A 15,648-nucleotide genomic window follows, 5' to 3' on the forward strand; every position below is an offset into this window, starting at 1 on the left:
ACATGACTGGATGTTGACGTGTGATCGATTGTGACAGAAAAAAAACAACAGGAACCTGCATGGATGGATTGGTTGATAAATGGATGAATGTAGCGATACACAAATAGATGGCTGAATGTGTTGTTGGTGGATAGAATGTTGGGTGGAAGGATATTGTTGCAAAAATGGACTAATGGATTGTTGGGTTGATCGATGAATACCCAAATCAATTGCTGGACGACAGACTGGGTGATGGATGCTGAAGCTCTTCAATGGATTCGCACTGACTGGTATCAGCAGGTCAACAGCGCCCCTCAGTGGAGACTAATAGAACGACTTCGTTCACTGCTACCGTATTATGACTTTGCAGCGAAGGATGTCATGTTTTAGATAAGAGTGCGCAAATTGCTGTCTAGAATTTTGTCAGACCAAAATGAATCCAAATCTGATCCAGTTTAGTCGGCAATGTAAACGTCCATGAACAACTTCACACTTCATCCTATCAGATTTTCAGACTCAGGACAGAAGTGAGTATTTGCGAGCAACAGTATGGTTTCATGCTTAGAAAGAGTACCACAGATCCATTATTTGCCTTGAGGATGTTGATGGAAAGTACATAGAAGGTCAGAAGGAGCTACATTTTGTCTTTGTAGATCTAGAGAAAGCCTATGACAGAGTACCCAGAGAGGAACTGTGGTACTGCATGCAGACGTCTGGAGTGGCAGAGAAGTATGTTAGAATAATACAGGACATGTACGAGAACAGCATGACAGCGGTGAGGTGTGCTGTAGGTGTGACAGACGAATTTAAGGTGGAGGTGGGACTCCATCAGGGATCAGCCCTGAGCCCCTTCCTCTTTGCAGTGCTGATGGGTAGGTTGACAGATGAGGTTGGACTGCAATCCCCGTGGACCATGATGTTTGCAGATGACATCGTGATCTGCAGTGAAAGCAGGGAGCAGGTGGAGGAAGTTAGAAAGATGGAGGCGTGCACTGGAAAACGGAGGAATGAAGATTAGCCGAAGTAAAACGGAATATATGTGCATGAATGAGAGGGGGGGTGGGGGAAGAATGAGGCTACAGGGAGAAGAGATAGTAAGGGTGGAGGACTTTTAATACTTGGGGTCAACCGTCCAGAACAATGGTGAGTGTGGTCAGGAAGTGAAGAAACGGGACCAAGCAGGTTGGAACGGGTGGAGGAAGGTGTCAGGTGTGTTATGTGACAGAAGAGTCTCTGCTAGGATGAAGGGCAAAGTTTATAAAACAGTGGTGAGGCCAGACATGATGTACGGATTAGAGACAGTGGCAGTGAAGAGACAACAGGAAGCAGAGCTGGCGGAAATGAAGATGTTGAGGTTCGCTCTCGGAGTGACCAGGTTGGATAAAATTAGAAATGAACTCATCGGAGGGACAGCCGAGGTTCAATGTATTGGAGACAAAGTTAGACAGAGCAGACTTCGATGGTTTGGACACGTCCAGAGGAGAAACAGTGAGTATATTGGGAGAAGGATGATGAGGATGGAGCTGCCAGGCAAGAGAGCGAGAGGAAGACCAAAGAGAAGGTTGATGGATGTCGTGATGGAAGACGTGAGGCCAGTTGGTGTTCGAGAGGAGGATGCAGGAGATAGGCTGACATGGAAAAGTGTGTATATATTATATATATATCCATCCATCCATCCATCTGCTGAGCCGCGTATCCTCACTAGGGTCGCGGGAGTGCTGGAGCCTATCCCAGCTATCTTCAGGCAGGAGGCGGGGTACACCCTGACCTGGTTGCCAGCCAATCACAGGGCACACATAAACAACCAACCATTCGCACTCACATTCACACCTAAGGGCAATTTAGAGTCTTCAATCAACCTACCGCACTTGTTTTTGGGATGGGGAAGGAAACTGGAGTGCCCGGAGAAAATCCACGGAGGCACGGGGAGAACATGCAAAATCCACACAGGTGGGGCCGGGATTGAACCCCAGTCCTCAGAACTGTGAGGCAGATGCTCCAACCAGTCACCCACCATGCCGTGTGCAAGCGTGTATGTGTTGTGTGTGTGTGTGTATGTGTGTGTGTGTGTGTGTATATATATATATATATATATATATATATATATATATATATATATATATATATATATATAATATATATATATATATATATATATATATATATATATATATATATAGTAGTTAATATGTAATAATAATAGTTATTATTAGTAGTTAATAGTTAAGATTTTCACCCATTAAATTTAAATCCTTTTTCGTGCAACAGCTAAGCCTTTACTGGCATGCCACAAATACAGTCATTCCACTGTACAGAATAACGAACATGAGCTTTCATTTTTTGCATCACTTTATTTAAAAAACAACAATTCTGTGTTGGAAATGGCACCTTTTAATGTATCATAGCATCACCATGGCGACGCTGGCTCCTCCTGCAGCACGAAAGACACTAAAGTGTTTGTTTCTTATTGCTTCCTATTGTTGGCGTATCAATATGATCGCGACACCCTGAAAACCTATTAACAAAACACAGACACTCTCAGAAGCAAATTATCTCACACACACTTACACATGCACTCTCTCAAACACACACTATAACATTCACACACACACACGCTCTCTCTGATCACATGCACATATTCTCTCACACACTCATAAACCCCTACACACATTTTTGCTTTCTCTCTTGCTCTCACATGTACACACCTGTACACACAAACTCACATATACACTCTCACAACACATTCACACCATCTCTCTCTCGCTCACTCTCACACTCGCGCTCTCTCAAAAAGTCTCACCCGCTTTCACACTCTCACACACACTCTCAAAACACAAACTACCTCTCTCTCACACACACACACGCACGCGCGCACCCACACACCATGCTTCCCAGAAGCAGTGCAATGATCAAATGTCTCAGACATGACAGCAATGAAATGTGGAACCTCCTTCTTCTCCTTCTTCTTCTTCACTTCTCCTTCACCTTTTCTGGTCGAGACAAGTCCAGAAAGCTCCGCTGGTGGGTCATTGTGATCATCACGATGGCATCACCCAGCATGAGTTGAGTGTGAGAAGCCTAAAAACAATCAGTCTGCCAAAAGTGCTCTTTTCTCAGCACTACAGTATGTGGACGTGATCTGGTACCAGGGCCCAGCGTCGAGGTCCTACTGGCCGGGTTCTACTGTGCTAAGGAACGAGGCTCGGATCCTCTGCACTTCGTTGGTGCACAGGTGCCCGTATGCCTTGTTGTACCATTCCGGAGCGCGCCCCCTGCGATCCGCAAGAGAAAATGTTAACTAAATCTGAACAAATTTGAAGGTTGCGGAAAGGGGCCGTTTCTCGTACCTGAGGTCCACTCTGGAGACGTGTGTCAGTCTGGTTCTGGTCGGCATGCCGCAGGGTTCCAGCAGGTAGTGGGACTCCAGGACGACGCCCCGCACCGCCGCCGCCGTGCGCGGGCCGCCGTCGTGATCCACCGACACGCACACCAACGCACACCAGCCTTTAACTGGGTCTGAACGCCAAGACCTGACGGGGAGCGTCAACGTGAAGACCGTGTGAAAAAAACGGACTGCTCGCCAATCCGTCACAAGACATACAGTGGGTACGGAAAGTTTTCACACGCTCTTACATTTTTCACTCTTTGTTATATTGCAGCCATTTTGTAAAAAAGAAAAACTGAAAGATCACACAGCCATAAGTATTCAGAACCCTTTGCTGTGACACTCATATATTTAACGCGGATGCTGTCCATTTCTTCTAATCATCCAAAATGGTTCTACACCTTCATTGGAGTCCAGCTGTGTTTGATTATACTGATTGACCTTGATTAGGAAAGCCACACCCCTGCCTATATAAGACCTTACAGCTCACAGTGCATGTCACAGCAAATGAGAATCATGAGGTCAAAGGAACTGCCTGAAGAGCTGAGAGACATAATTGTGGCAAGGCACAGATCTGGCCAAGGTTACAAAAACAATTCTGCTACACTTGAGGTTCCTAAGAGCACAGTGGCCTCCATAATCCTGAAATGGAAGATGTTTGGGACAATCAGAACCCGTCCTAGAGCTGGCCGTCTGGCCAAACTGAGCAATTGGGGGAGAAGAGCCTTGGTGAGAGATGTAAAGAAGAACCCAAAGATCACTGTGGCTGAGCTCCAGAGATGCAGTCGGGAGATGGAAGAAAGTTCTGGAAAGTCAACCATCACTGCAACCAACCACCTAGTCGGGGCTTTATGGCAGAGTGGCCCGACAGAAGTCTCTCCTCAGTGCAAGACGCATGAAAGCCCACATGGAGCTTGCTAAAAAAACGCCTGAAGGACTCCAAGATGGTGAGAAATACGATTCTCTGGTCTGATGAGACCAAGATAGAAATTGTTGGCCTTAATTCTGAGTATCATGTGTGGAGAAAACCAGGCACTGCTCATCACCTGTCCAATAGAGTCCCAACAGTGAAGCATGGTGGTGGCAGCATCATGCTGTGGGTGTGTTTTCCAGCTGCATACGAATACGAATGCGGCCAAGTACAGGGATATCCTGGACAAAAACCTTCTGCAGAGTGCTCATAACCTCATACTGGGCCGAAGGTTCACCTTCAAAAAAGACAATGACCCTGAGAACACAGCTAAAATACCGAAGGAGTGGCTTCGGAACAACTCCGTTACTGTTTTTGAATGGCCCAGATAGAGCCCTGACATAAACCCAATTGAGCATCTCTGGAAACCTGAAACGACCTGAAAATGGCTGCCCACCAACATTCACCATCCAACCTGACAGAACGAGAGAGGATCTGCAAGGAATGGTATTCCGAATAAGACTCATGGCTGTATTAGCTCAAAAGAGTGCTTCTACTAAATACTGAGCAAACGGTCTGAATACTTATGGCTGTGTGATATTTCAGTTTTTCTTTTTTAATAAATCTGTAAAATTTCAACAATTCAGGTTTTTTTCTGTCAATATAAGGTGATGTGTGTACATTAATGAGGACAAAAATGAACTTAAATGATTTTAGAAAATGTCTGCAATATAAAAAAGAGTGAAACATTTAAGGGGGTCTGAATACTTTCCGTACCGACTGTATATAGACAAACAAAGGGCTCATCATCAGTTAATCAGAGTACAGACTAACAATTGACTGCCACAATTAACTAGCGACAAGTCTATTGGCCACAGCTGCACAGCATGACAGCCTGCGATAGTTCAGATGTGAGTCTGACGATCTAAAGGTCCCTAGTTTTAGCACAAAGGGTAGGTTTTATTGCGTTATTGAACCTCTATTTTATGACTTTTATTACTTTTATTCAACTCTCCCATGAGCAAGCTGAAATAGCTCATTTGGGATAGTGTTCAACTGAAGATCTGGAATTCACGGGTTCGATTCTGGGTTTCAGCACAAAACCCTTTGTGGGGTGTTTTGTGGCATGTTGTTTTTGTAGGCAAAACATTTAACCCCCATTGGCTGAAAATGAACGCGGTTGGATGTTGAGTGTTGGTCAGAGGGGCTGTAGGCGCAGAATGGCAGCCACACTTCTGTCAGACTTCAGGAGATCCGTGGCTTCCCACCACTCGGGTGTGACAGTGGAGTGAATGAACAATGTGCAATTGTAAAGCGCTTTGAACTCCTTGAAAAAGCACTATATAACTGTAATACAGGAGTATAACTTTTTGCAGTTATTCTACCTGTATTTTATAACTGGTGCCTAGTCAATTTACATGTCAATGGGCAGAAATAGCTCAGTTGGGAGAGCGTTACACTGCAGGGTTTCGGCACAAAACACATAGGCTGTGGTTATTGTAGCTCTATTTTAACTGGCGACCAATGCATTGTTTGCCTATATATAGTGCCTTGTGACTGTGTGGTGACCAGTCCATTGTGTGTCTCTGAGTGTGCCGAGTTTACCTGAGTATCACGTAGTCTGTGCGGGGCAGCGGTGCCATATTGTGACAGACGTACTGGTACACGTCCATTTGCTTGTCCAGCGTTTCCACGACCTTTTCCTGCTGCAGTTCCAGCTGCCAGAGCGGGCGCTCTCGCAGTAACCGATGCAGAACCTCAGTGGGCGTGGCCGCCACCTCCGTGCTGACGCGCCACCGCCGAAGAGGGTTGCCGTCACCCACCTGAAGCCACAACCGCGTCCAGTGAGATCACGCGAGTGTGTTTCAGCATTCATACATTATAAAACCCCCTCACCATGTACACAATGACCTGAAAATGAATGCTTTTCTTTTGACTCGACTCTAAAGCATTGACCAAACATGATGAACGAATTATTCAAATAAGAACATTATGAATGGTGTGACTGCTCCACAATAACATGAGTGTGAATGCCTGAGTCTCAGCATTAAAAGTGTGTTTCTATGTCAGCATGTGTTCTAGAAGAGAGAGACCTTTTTGGAGGCCAGTTCCATGTGCTCTCCTGCGGGTCGACATATCCACGCTTTGCTCTTGTCTTTGGTCTCCTTCAGAAGGTCGTGGATATGTTTCTCCACGTGAGCGTGGTAGGAGCCTTCGTCAATCTCCTCGTCTTCCTCGTCCTCTTCCTCCTCGTCCATGTCCTCCCGGCGTGCCTTACCCAGATCGTCCAGCGGAGGGCGCCACAAGCTCGGCATCCATGTAGGAGTTACGGGACTGGCTCACCATCTCCTCTGGGATCTGTGGGAGGACCATCAAGTGAGTGACTGGCGACTAGTCAATTGGTTGTCTAACCATCCATCCCATTGTTTATATATGAAATGTGATTGCCTGGCAGTAACCGATCGGTTGTTCGACTGTGATCGATTGCTTTACAGGCCTTTTGAATGAGTTGCACCAAGGCCCTTGTGAACAAGACACCAGGCTTAAACAGCTCAGGTGTGGGAGCGTTAGACTGAAGATCAAAAGGTCACTGATTCAATCCTGGGTTTTGGCATGCAACACACAGGTGATTTTGATGGATTTATTGTGATTTATGGGCCCTTTGGATGAGTTGCAAGCAGGCAGTTGTGAACAAGACAGCAAGCTGATATAGCTCAGTTGGGAGAGGATTAGACTAAAACTCTACAGGTCCCTGGTTCGATTCCAGGTTTTGGCATGTAACACACAGAATTGTGATTTTGTTTGTGTTATTGCACCTCTGGTCGTATTCTATGATCGATATTTTGGGCTTAAGAGGCTATTTGAATGAGTTGCAACCAGTCACTTGTGAGTAAGACGGCAAGCTGAAATAACTCAGTTGTGAGAACTTTACACTGAAAATCTAAAGGTCCCTGGTTCAATTCCACGTTTGAACTCATTTAAAGGCCGTATGAAGCGCAGCAGCGCAAAACACGACCAGAGGTGCAAAAACACCAACAAAACCCAGGATTTAACCAGCGACCTTAAGTCTCACACTCTCCCAACTGAGCTATTTCTGCTTATGTTCTTCACAAGTGCCTGCTTGGAACTTATCCAAAGGGCTGAGAAAATACCAAGCGAACACGACCAGAGGTACAATAACTCCTGCAAAATTACAATCTTGTGGACGACATGCCGAAACCCGGGACAGAACCAGGAACTGAAGATGTTCAGTTTAACGCGCGACCAACTGAGTTGCCGTTTGAGTTGCAACCAGGCACTTTTAAAGACCACTGCAAGCCGAAATAGCTCAGTTGGGAGAGCGTGAGACTGAAGATCTAAAGTTTCCTGGTTCAATCCGGGGTTTTAGCATATCGTAGACAGGAATTTGATTTTGCAGGAGTTATTGCACCTCTGGTCGTGTTCTGCTTCATAGGCCTTTTGAATGAGATGCAACCAGGCACTTGTAAAGAGCACAGAAAGCCAAAAAAGCTCAGTTGGGAGAGCGTTCGACTGAAGATCGAAAGGTCCCTGGTTCAATTCCGGGTTTCGGAATGTAGTACACAAGAATGTGATTTTGCAGGAGTTACTGCACCAATGGCCTGTGTTCGCTGAGTGTGCTTTATAAGCCTTTTGAATGAGTTGCAAACAGGAAGTTGTAATGGTCACGTAAGCTGAAATAGCTCAGTTGGGAGAGCGTTAGACTGAAGATCTAAAGGTCCCTGGTTCAATCCTGGGTTTTGTCATGCAGTACACACAAATGTAATTTTGCAGGAGTTATTGCACCGATGGTCGTGTTCTGGAGTTTTGCGTCATCGGCCCTGAAATGAGTTGCAACCAGGCACTTGTAAAGGTCACAGTAAGCCAAAATAGCTCAGTTGGGAGAGCGTTTGACTGAATATCTAAAGATCCCTGGTTCACTTCCGGGTTTTGGCATGTAGTACACAAGAATGTGATTTTGCAGAACTTATTGCACCTCTGGTTGTCTTCTATAAATGTGCTTTATAGGCCTTTTGAATGAGTTGCAAACAGGTACTGGTAAAGGTCATGGAAGCCAAAATAGCTCAGTTGGGAGAGCGTTAGACTGAAGATCTAAAGGTCCCTGGTTCAATCCTGGGTTTTGGCATGCAATTCACAGGAAATTGTGCTATGAGCTTGTGCTTCCTTGACCCTTTGAATGAGTTGCAAAAAGGCACTTGTGTGCAAAGGGCCAAGCCGAAATCGCTCAATCAGGAGAGGGCTCGACTGAAGATCTAAAGGTCTCGGGTTTTGGCACGTAGTACACAGGAATGTGAATTTGCACGGAGTTATTGCACCTCTGGTTGTGTTCCATAAATGCGCTTTATAGGCCTTTTGAATGAGTTGCAACCAGGCACTTTTAAAGACCATAACAAGCTGAAATAGCTCAGTTGGGAGAGCTGAAGATCGAAAGGTCTCTTGCTCAATCCCGGGTTTCGGCATGCAGTCCACAGGAGTTTGATTTTTCAGGAGTTATTGCACCTCTGGTCGTGTTCGATGAGCGTGCTGTATAGGCCTTTTGAAAGAGTTGCAAGCAGGCACTTGTAAAGATCACGGAAGCCGAAGTAGCTCAGTTGGGAGAGCGTTAAACTGAAGATCTAAAGGTCCCGGGTTTCGGCACGTAGTAGACAGGAATGTTATTTTGCAGGAGTTATTGCCCCTCTGGTTGTGTTCGATAAACGTGCTTTATAGGCCTTTTGAATGAGTTGCAAACAGGCACTGGTAAAGCTCACAGAAGCCGAAATTGCTCAGTTGGGAGAGCGTGAGACTGAAGGTCTAAAGGTCCCTGGTTCAATCCCGGGTTTTGGCATGCAGTACACACAAATGTAATTTTGCAGTAGTTATTGCACCGATGGTCGTGTTCTGTAGTTTTGCGTCATAGGCCCTTAAATGAGTTGCAACCAGGCACTTGTAAAGGTCTCAGTAAGCCAAAATAGCTCAGTTGGGAGAGCGTTAGACTGAAGATCTAAAGGTCCCTGGTTCAATCCCGGGTTTCGGCATGCAGTACACACAAATGTAATTTTGCAGTAGTTATTGCACCGATGGTCGTGTTCTGTAGAGTTGCGTCATAGGCCCTTAAATGAGTTGCAACCAGGCACTTGTAAAGGTCTCAGTAAGCCAAAATAGCTCAGTTGGGAGAGCGTTAGACTGAAGATCTAAAGGTCCCTGGTTCAATCCTGGGTTTTGGCATGGAGGACACAGGAATTTGATTTTGCAGGAGTCATTGCACCTCTGGTTGTGTTCGATGAGCGTGCTGTATAGGCCTTTTGAAAGAGTTGCAAGCAGGCACTTGTAAAGATAACGGAAGCCGAAGTAGCTCAGTTGGGAGAGCGTTAAACTGAAGATCTAAAGGTCCCGGGTTTCGGCACGTAGTAGACAGGAATGTTATTTTGCAGGAGTCATTGCACCTCTGGTCGTGTTTTCTGAGCGTGCTGTATAGGCTTTTTGAATGAGTTGCAAACAGGTACTGGTAAAGGTCATGGAAGCCGAAATAGCTCAGTTGGGAGAGTGTGAGACTGAAGATCTAAAGGCACCTGGTTCAATCCCGGGTTTCGGCATGCAGTACACAGGAATTTGTTCTATGAGCTTGTGCTTCCTCGACCCTTTAAATGAGTTGCAAAAAGGCACTTGTGTGCAAAGGGCCAAGCCGAAATCGCTCAATTGGGAGAGCCTTTATAGGCCTTTTGAATGAGTTGCAAACAGGCAATAGTAAAGCGCACGGAAGCCGAAATAGCTCAGTTGGGAGAGCGTTAGACTGAAGATCTAAAGGTCCCTGGTTCAATCCCGGGTTTCGGCATGTAGTACACAGGTAATTTGTTCTATGAAGCTTGTGCTTCCTCGGCCCTTTGAATGAGTTTCAAAAAGGCACTTGTGCGAAAGGCCAAGCCGAAATCGCTCAGTTGGGAAAGCGCTTGACTGAAGATCTAAAGGTCCCGGGATTTGGCACGTAGTACCCAGGAATGTGATTTTGCAGGAGTTATTGCACATCTGGTTGTCTTCTCCATGCGTGCTTTATAGGCCTTTTGAATGAGTTGCAACCAGGCACGTGTAAAGGTCACGGAAGCCGAAATAGCTCAGTTGGGAGAGCGTTAGACTGAAGATCTAAAGGTCCCTGGTTCAATCCCGGGTTTCGGCATGTAGGACACAGGAATTTGATTTTGCAGGAGTTATTGCACCTCTGATTGTTTTCTATTAACGTGCTTTATAGGCCTTTTGAATGAGTTGCAAACAGGCACTGGTAAAGCTCACAGAAGCCGAAATAGCTCAGTTGGGAGAGCGTTAGACTGAAGATCTAAAGGTCCCTGGTTCAATTCCGGGTTTCGGCATGTAGTACACAGGAATTTGTTCTATGAGCTTGTACTTCCTCGGCCCTTTAAATGAGTTGCAAAAAGGTACTTGTGCGAAAGGCCAAGCTGAAAGCGCTCGACTGAAGATCTAAAGGTCCCTGGTTCAATTCCAGGTTTCGGCATGTAGGACACAAGAATGTGATTTTGCAGTAATTATTGCACCTGTGGTCGTGTTCAATGATTTTGCGTCATCGGCCCTTAAATGAGTTGCAACCAGGCACTATTTAAAGACAATAGCAAGCCGAAATAGCTCAGTTGGGAGAGCGTTAGACTGAAGATCTAAAGGTCCCTGGTTCAATCCCGGGTTTCGGCATGTAGGACACAAGAATTTGATTTTGCAGGAGTTATTGCACCTCTGGTTGTTTTCTATTAACGTGCTTTATAGGCCTTTGAATGAGTTGCAAACAGGCACTGATAACACTCCCAGAAGCCGAAATAGCTCAGTTGGGAGAGCGTTAGACTGAAGATGTAAAGGTCCCTGGTTCAATCCCGGGTTTCGGCATGTAGTACACAGGAATTTGTTTTGCAGGAGTTATTGCACCGATAGTGGTGTCTCTGTTTTTGCGTCATAGGCCCTTAAATGAGTTGCAACCAGGCACTATTTAAAGACAATAGCAAGCCGAAATCGCTCAATTGGGAGAGTGCTCGACTGAAGATCTAAAGGTCCTGGGTTTTGGCACGTAGTACACAGGAATGTGATTTTGCAGGAGTTATTGCACCTCTGGTTGTGTTCCCGAAATGCGCTTTATAGGCCTTTTGAATGAGTTGCAAACAGGCACTGGTAAAGCTCACGGAAGCCGAAATAGCTCAGTTGGGCGAGCGTTAGACTGAAGATCTAAAGATCCCTGGTTCAATCCCGGGTTTCGGCATGTAGTACACAGGAATTTGTTTTGCAGGAGTTATTGCACCGATGGTGGTGTCTCTGTTTTTGCGTCATAGGCCCTTAAATGAGTTGCAACCAGGTACTATTTAAAGACAATAGCAAGCTGAAACAGCTCAGTTGGGACAGCGTTTGACTGAATATCTAAAGATCCCTGGTTCACTTCTGGGTTTTGGCATGTAGTACACAAGAATGTGATTTTGCAGTACTTATTGCACCTCTGGTTGTCTTCTATAAACGTTCTTTTTAGGCCTTTTGAATGAGTTACAAACAGGTACTGGTAAAGGTCATGGAAGCCGAAATAGCTCAGTTGTGAGAGTGTTAGACTGAAGATCTAAAGGTCCCTGGTTCAATCCTGGGTTTCGGTATGTAGTACACAGGTATTTGTTCTATGAGCTTGTGCTTCTTCGGCCCTTTGAATGAGTTTCAAAAAGGCACTTGTGCGAAAGGCCAAGCTGAAATCGCTCAGTTGGGAAAGCGCTCGACTGAAGATCTAAAGGTCCTGGGATTCGGCACGTAGTACCCAGGAATGTGATTTTGCAGGAGTTATTGCACATCTGGTTGTGTTCTTTATGCGTGCTTTATAGGCCTTTTGAATGAGTTGCAAACAGGCACGTGTAAAGGTCAGGGAAGCCGAAATAGCTCAGTTGGGAGAGAGTTAGACTGAAGATCTAAAGGTCCCTGGTTCGATCCCGGGTTTCGGCATGGAGGACACAGGAATTTGATTCTGCAGGAGTCATTGCACCTCTGGTCGTGTTTTCTGAGCGTGCTGTATAGGCCTTTTGAATAAGTTGCAACCAGGTACTTTTACAGGTCATTACAAGCCGAAATAGCTCAGTTGGGAGAGTGTTAGACTGAAGATCTAAAGGTCCCTGGTTCAATCCCGGGTTTCGGCATGTAGTACACAGGAATTTGTTCTATGAGCTTGTACTTCCTCGGACCTTTGAATGAGTTGCAAAAAGGTACTTGTGCGAAAGGCCAAACTGAAATCGCTCAGTTGGGAAAGCGCTCGACTGAAGATCTAAAGGTCCCTGGTTCAATCCCGGGTTTCGGCATGTAGGACACAGGAATTTGATTTTGCAGGAGTTATTGCACCTCTGGTTGTTTTCTATTAACATGCTTTATAGGCCTTTTGAATGAGTTGCAAACAGGCACTGGTAAAGCTGACAGAAGCCGAAATAGCTCAGTTGGGAGAGCGTTAGACTGAAGATCTAAAAGTCCCTGGTTCAATTCCGGGTTTCGGCATGTAGGACACAAGAATGTGATTTTGCAGTAATTATTGCACCTGTGGTTGTGTTCAATGAATTTGCGTCATCGGCCCTTAAATGAGTTGCAACCAGGCACTATTTAAAGACAATAGCAAGCCGAAATAGCTCAGTTGGGAGAGCGTTAGACTGAAGATCTAAAGGTCCCTGGTTCAATCCCGGGTTTCGGCATGTAGTACACAGGAATTTGTTCTATGAGCTTGTACTTCCTCGGACCTTTGAATGAGTTGCAAAAAGGTACTTGTGCGAAAGGCCAAACTGAAATCGCTCAGTTGGGAAAGCGCTTGACTGAAGATCTAAAGGTCCTGGGATTCGGCACGTAGTACCCAGGAATGTGATTTTGCAGGAGTTATTGCACATCTGGTTGTGTTCTTTATGCGTGCTTTATAGGCCTTTTGAATGAGTTGCAAACAGGCACGTGTAAAGGTCACGGAAGCCGAAATAGCTCAGTTGGGAGAGCGTTAGACTGAAGATCTAAAGGTCCCTGGTTCAAATCCGGGTTTCGGCATGTAGTACACAGGAATTTGTTCTATGAGCTTGTACTTCCTCGGACCTTTGAATGAGTTGCAAAAAGGTACTTGTGCGAAAGGCCAAACTGAAATCGCTCAGTTGGGAAAGCGCTCGACTGAAGATCTAAAGGTCCTGGGATTCGGCGCGTAGTACCCAGGAATGTGATTTTGCAGGAGTTATTGCACATCTGGTTGTGTTCTTTATGCGTGCTTTATAGGCCTTTTGAATGAGTTGCAAACAGGCACGTGTAAAGGTCACGGAAGCCGTAATAGCTCAGTTGGGAGAGCGTTAGACTGAAGATCTAAAGGTCCCTGGTTCAATCCCGCGTTTCGACATGTAGGACACAGGAATTTGATTTTGCAGGAGTTATTGCACCTCTGGTTGTTTTCTATTAACATGCTTTATAGGCCTTTTGAATGAGTTGCAAACAGTCACATGTAAAGGTCACGGAAGCCGAAATAGCTCAGTTGGGAGAGCGTTAGACTGAAGATCTAAAGGTCCCTGGTTCAATCCCGGGTTTCGGCATGTAGGACACAGGAATTTGATTTTGCAGGAGTTATTGCACCTCTGGTTGTTTTCTATTAACGTGCTTTATAGGCCTTTTGAATGAGTTGCAAAAAGGCACTGGTAACGCTCACAGAAGCCGAAATAGCTCAGTTGGGAGAGCGTTAGACTGAAGATCTGAAGGTCCCTGGTTCAATCCCGGGTTTCGGCATGTAGTACACATGTGTTTGTTCTATGAGCTTGTACTTCCTCGGCCCTTAAATGAGTTGCAACCAGGCACTATTTAAAGACAATAGCAAGCCGAAATAGCTCAGTTGGGAGAGCGTCAGACTGAAGTTCTAAAGGGCCCTGGTTCAATCCCGGGTTTCGGCATGTAGTACACAGGAATTTGTTTGGCAGGAGTTATTGCACCTGTGGTCGTGTTCAATGATTTTGCGTCATCGGCCCTTAAATGAGTTGCAACCAGGCACTATTTAAAGACAATAGCAAGCCGAAATAGCTCAGTCGGGAGAGCGTTCGACTGAAGATCTGAAGGTCCCTGGTTCAATCCCGGGTTTCGGCATGTAGTACACAGGTGTTTGTTCTATGAGCTTGTACTTCCTCGGCCCTTTGAATGAGTTGCAAAAAGGTACTTGTGAGAAAGGCCAAGCCGAAATGGCTCAGTTGGGAAAGCGCTTGACTGAAGATCTGAAGGTCCTGGGATTCGGCACGTAGTACCCAGGAATGTGATTTTGCAGGAGTTATTGCACATCTGGTTGTGTTCTTTATGCGTGCTTTATAGGCCTTTTGAATGAGTTGCAAACAGGCACGTGTAAAGGTCACGGAAGCCGAAATAGCTCAGTTGGGAGAGCGTTAGACTGAAGATCTAAAGGTCCCTGGTTCAATCCCGGGTTTCGGCATGTAGGACACAGGAATTTGATTTTGCAGGAGTTATTGCACCTCTGGTTGTTTTCTATTAACATGCTTTATAGGCCTTTTGAATGAGTTGCAAACAGGCACTGGTAAAGCTGACAGAAGCCGAAATAGCTCAGTTGGGAGAGCGTTAGACTGAAGATCTAAAAGTCCCTGGTTCAATTCCGGGTTTCGGCATGTAGGACACAAGAATGTGATTTTGCAGTAATTATTGCACCTGTGGTTGTGTTCAATGAATTTGCGTCATCGGACCTTAAATGAGTTGCAACCAGGCACTATTTAAAGACAATAGCAAGCCGAAATAGCTCAGTTGGGAGAGCGTTAGACTGAAGATCTAAAGGTCCCTGGTTCAATCCTGGGTTTCGGCATGTAGTACACAGGAATTTGTTCTATGAGCTTGTACTTCCTCGGACCTTTGAATGAGTTGCAAAAAGGTACTTGTGCGAAAGGCCAAGCTGTAATCGCTCAGTTGGGAAAGCGCTCGACTGAAGATCTAAAGGTCCCTGGTTCAATTCCAGGTTTCGGCATGTAGGACACAAGAATGTGATTTTGCAGTAATTATTGCACCTGTGGTCGTGTTCAATGATTTTGCGTCATCGGCCCTTAAATGAGTTGCAACCAGGCACTATTTAAAGACACTAGCAAGCCGAAATAGCTCAGTTGGGAGAGCGTTAGACTGAAGATCTGAAGGTCCCTGGTTCAATCCCGGGTTTCGGCATGTAGTACACAGGTGTTTGTTCTATGAGCTTGTACTTCCTCGGCCCTTAAATGAGTTGCAACCAGGCACTATTTAAAGACAATAGCAAGCCGAAATAGCTCAGTTGGGAGAGCGTCAGACTGAAGTTCTAAAGGTCCCTGGTTCAATCCTGGGTTTCGGCATGTAGGACACAAGATTGTGATTTTGCAGTAATTATTGCACC

General features: G+C 45.6%; 1 protein-coding gene and 23 non-coding genes across 24 annotated transcripts in view; 23 read left to right on the top strand and 1 right to left on the bottom strand.

Moving 5' to 3' along the window:
• Positions 1-2,327: 2,327 nt before the first annotated feature.
• LOC133416193 (stAR-related lipid transfer protein 13-like) overlaps positions 2,328-15,648 on the bottom strand; it is a 43,026-nt gene continuing 29,705 nt past the window's right edge. Inside the window, 5 exon segments of the mRNA XM_061702940.1 lie at positions 2,328-3,251; positions 3,327-3,509; positions 5,880-6,097; positions 6,368-6,565; positions 6,567-6,632. Coding sequence (XP_061558924.1) covers positions 3,146-3,251; positions 3,327-3,509; positions 5,880-6,097; positions 6,368-6,565; positions 6,567-6,632 — 771 coding nt within the window. The 3' untranslated portion in view covers positions 2,328-3,145.
• trnaf-aaa (transfer RNA phenylalanine (anticodon AAA)) lies at positions 6,978-7,050 on the top strand. The gene has a single exon. It is a non-coding gene; the product is annotated as a tRNA-Phe (tRNA).
• Positions 8,346-8,418, top strand: trnaf-gaa (transfer RNA phenylalanine (anticodon GAA)). The gene has a single exon. It is a non-coding gene; the product is annotated as a tRNA-Phe (tRNA).
• Positions 9,238-9,310, top strand: trnaf-gaa (transfer RNA phenylalanine (anticodon GAA)). Its single transcript has one exon. It is a non-coding gene; the product is annotated as a tRNA-Phe (tRNA).
• Positions 9,428-9,500, top strand: trnaf-gaa (transfer RNA phenylalanine (anticodon GAA)). Its single transcript has one exon. It is a non-coding gene; the product is annotated as a tRNA-Phe (tRNA).
• On the top strand, positions 10,035-10,107 carry trnaf-gaa (transfer RNA phenylalanine (anticodon GAA)). The gene has a single exon. It is a non-coding gene; the product is annotated as a tRNA-Phe (tRNA).
• Positions 10,374-10,446, top strand: trnaf-gaa (transfer RNA phenylalanine (anticodon GAA)). Its single transcript has one exon. It is a non-coding gene; the product is annotated as a tRNA-Phe (tRNA).
• Positions 10,564-10,636, top strand: trnaf-gaa (transfer RNA phenylalanine (anticodon GAA)). Its single transcript has one exon. It is a non-coding gene; the product is annotated as a tRNA-Phe (tRNA).
• Positions 10,898-10,970, top strand: trnaf-gaa (transfer RNA phenylalanine (anticodon GAA)). Its single transcript has one exon. It is a non-coding gene; the product is annotated as a tRNA-Phe (tRNA).
• On the top strand, positions 11,087-11,159 carry trnaf-gaa (transfer RNA phenylalanine (anticodon GAA)). The gene has a single exon. It is a non-coding gene; the product is annotated as a tRNA-Phe (tRNA).
• On the top strand, positions 11,454-11,526 carry trnaf-gaa (transfer RNA phenylalanine (anticodon GAA)). Its single transcript has one exon. It is a non-coding gene; the product is annotated as a tRNA-Phe (tRNA).
• On the top strand, positions 12,170-12,242 carry trnaf-gaa (transfer RNA phenylalanine (anticodon GAA)). The gene has a single exon. It is a non-coding gene; the product is annotated as a tRNA-Phe (tRNA).
• trnaf-gaa (transfer RNA phenylalanine (anticodon GAA)) lies at positions 12,361-12,433 on the top strand. The gene has a single exon. It is a non-coding gene; the product is annotated as a tRNA-Phe (tRNA).
• On the top strand, positions 12,710-12,782 carry trnaf-gaa (transfer RNA phenylalanine (anticodon GAA)). The gene has a single exon. It is a non-coding gene; the product is annotated as a tRNA-Phe (tRNA).
• Positions 12,901-12,973, top strand: trnaf-gaa (transfer RNA phenylalanine (anticodon GAA)). The gene has a single exon. It is a non-coding gene; the product is annotated as a tRNA-Phe (tRNA).
• Positions 13,238-13,310, top strand: trnaf-gaa (transfer RNA phenylalanine (anticodon GAA)). The gene has a single exon. It is a non-coding gene; the product is annotated as a tRNA-Phe (tRNA).
• trnaf-gaa (transfer RNA phenylalanine (anticodon GAA)) lies at positions 13,765-13,837 on the top strand. Its single transcript has one exon. It is a non-coding gene; the product is annotated as a tRNA-Phe (tRNA).
• trnaf-gaa (transfer RNA phenylalanine (anticodon GAA)) lies at positions 13,955-14,027 on the top strand. The gene has a single exon. It is a non-coding gene; the product is annotated as a tRNA-Phe (tRNA).
• trnaf-gaa (transfer RNA phenylalanine (anticodon GAA)) lies at positions 14,116-14,188 on the top strand. The gene has a single exon. It is a non-coding gene; the product is annotated as a tRNA-Phe (tRNA).
• trnaf-gaa (transfer RNA phenylalanine (anticodon GAA)) lies at positions 14,306-14,378 on the top strand. The gene has a single exon. It is a non-coding gene; the product is annotated as a tRNA-Phe (tRNA).
• Positions 14,643-14,715, top strand: trnaf-gaa (transfer RNA phenylalanine (anticodon GAA)). The gene has a single exon. It is a non-coding gene; the product is annotated as a tRNA-Phe (tRNA).
• On the top strand, positions 14,833-14,905 carry trnaf-gaa (transfer RNA phenylalanine (anticodon GAA)). Its single transcript has one exon. It is a non-coding gene; the product is annotated as a tRNA-Phe (tRNA).
• Positions 15,024-15,096, top strand: trnaf-gaa (transfer RNA phenylalanine (anticodon GAA)). The gene has a single exon. It is a non-coding gene; the product is annotated as a tRNA-Phe (tRNA).
• Positions 15,374-15,446, top strand: trnaf-gaa (transfer RNA phenylalanine (anticodon GAA)). Its single transcript has one exon. It is a non-coding gene; the product is annotated as a tRNA-Phe (tRNA).

This window comes from Phycodurus eques, chromosome 17 (genome assembly GCF_024500275.1).
Source record: "Phycodurus eques isolate BA_2022a chromosome 17, UOR_Pequ_1.1, whole genome shotgun sequence".
Lineage (NCBI taxonomy): Eukaryota > Metazoa > Chordata > Actinopteri > Syngnathiformes > Syngnathidae > Phycodurus > Phycodurus eques.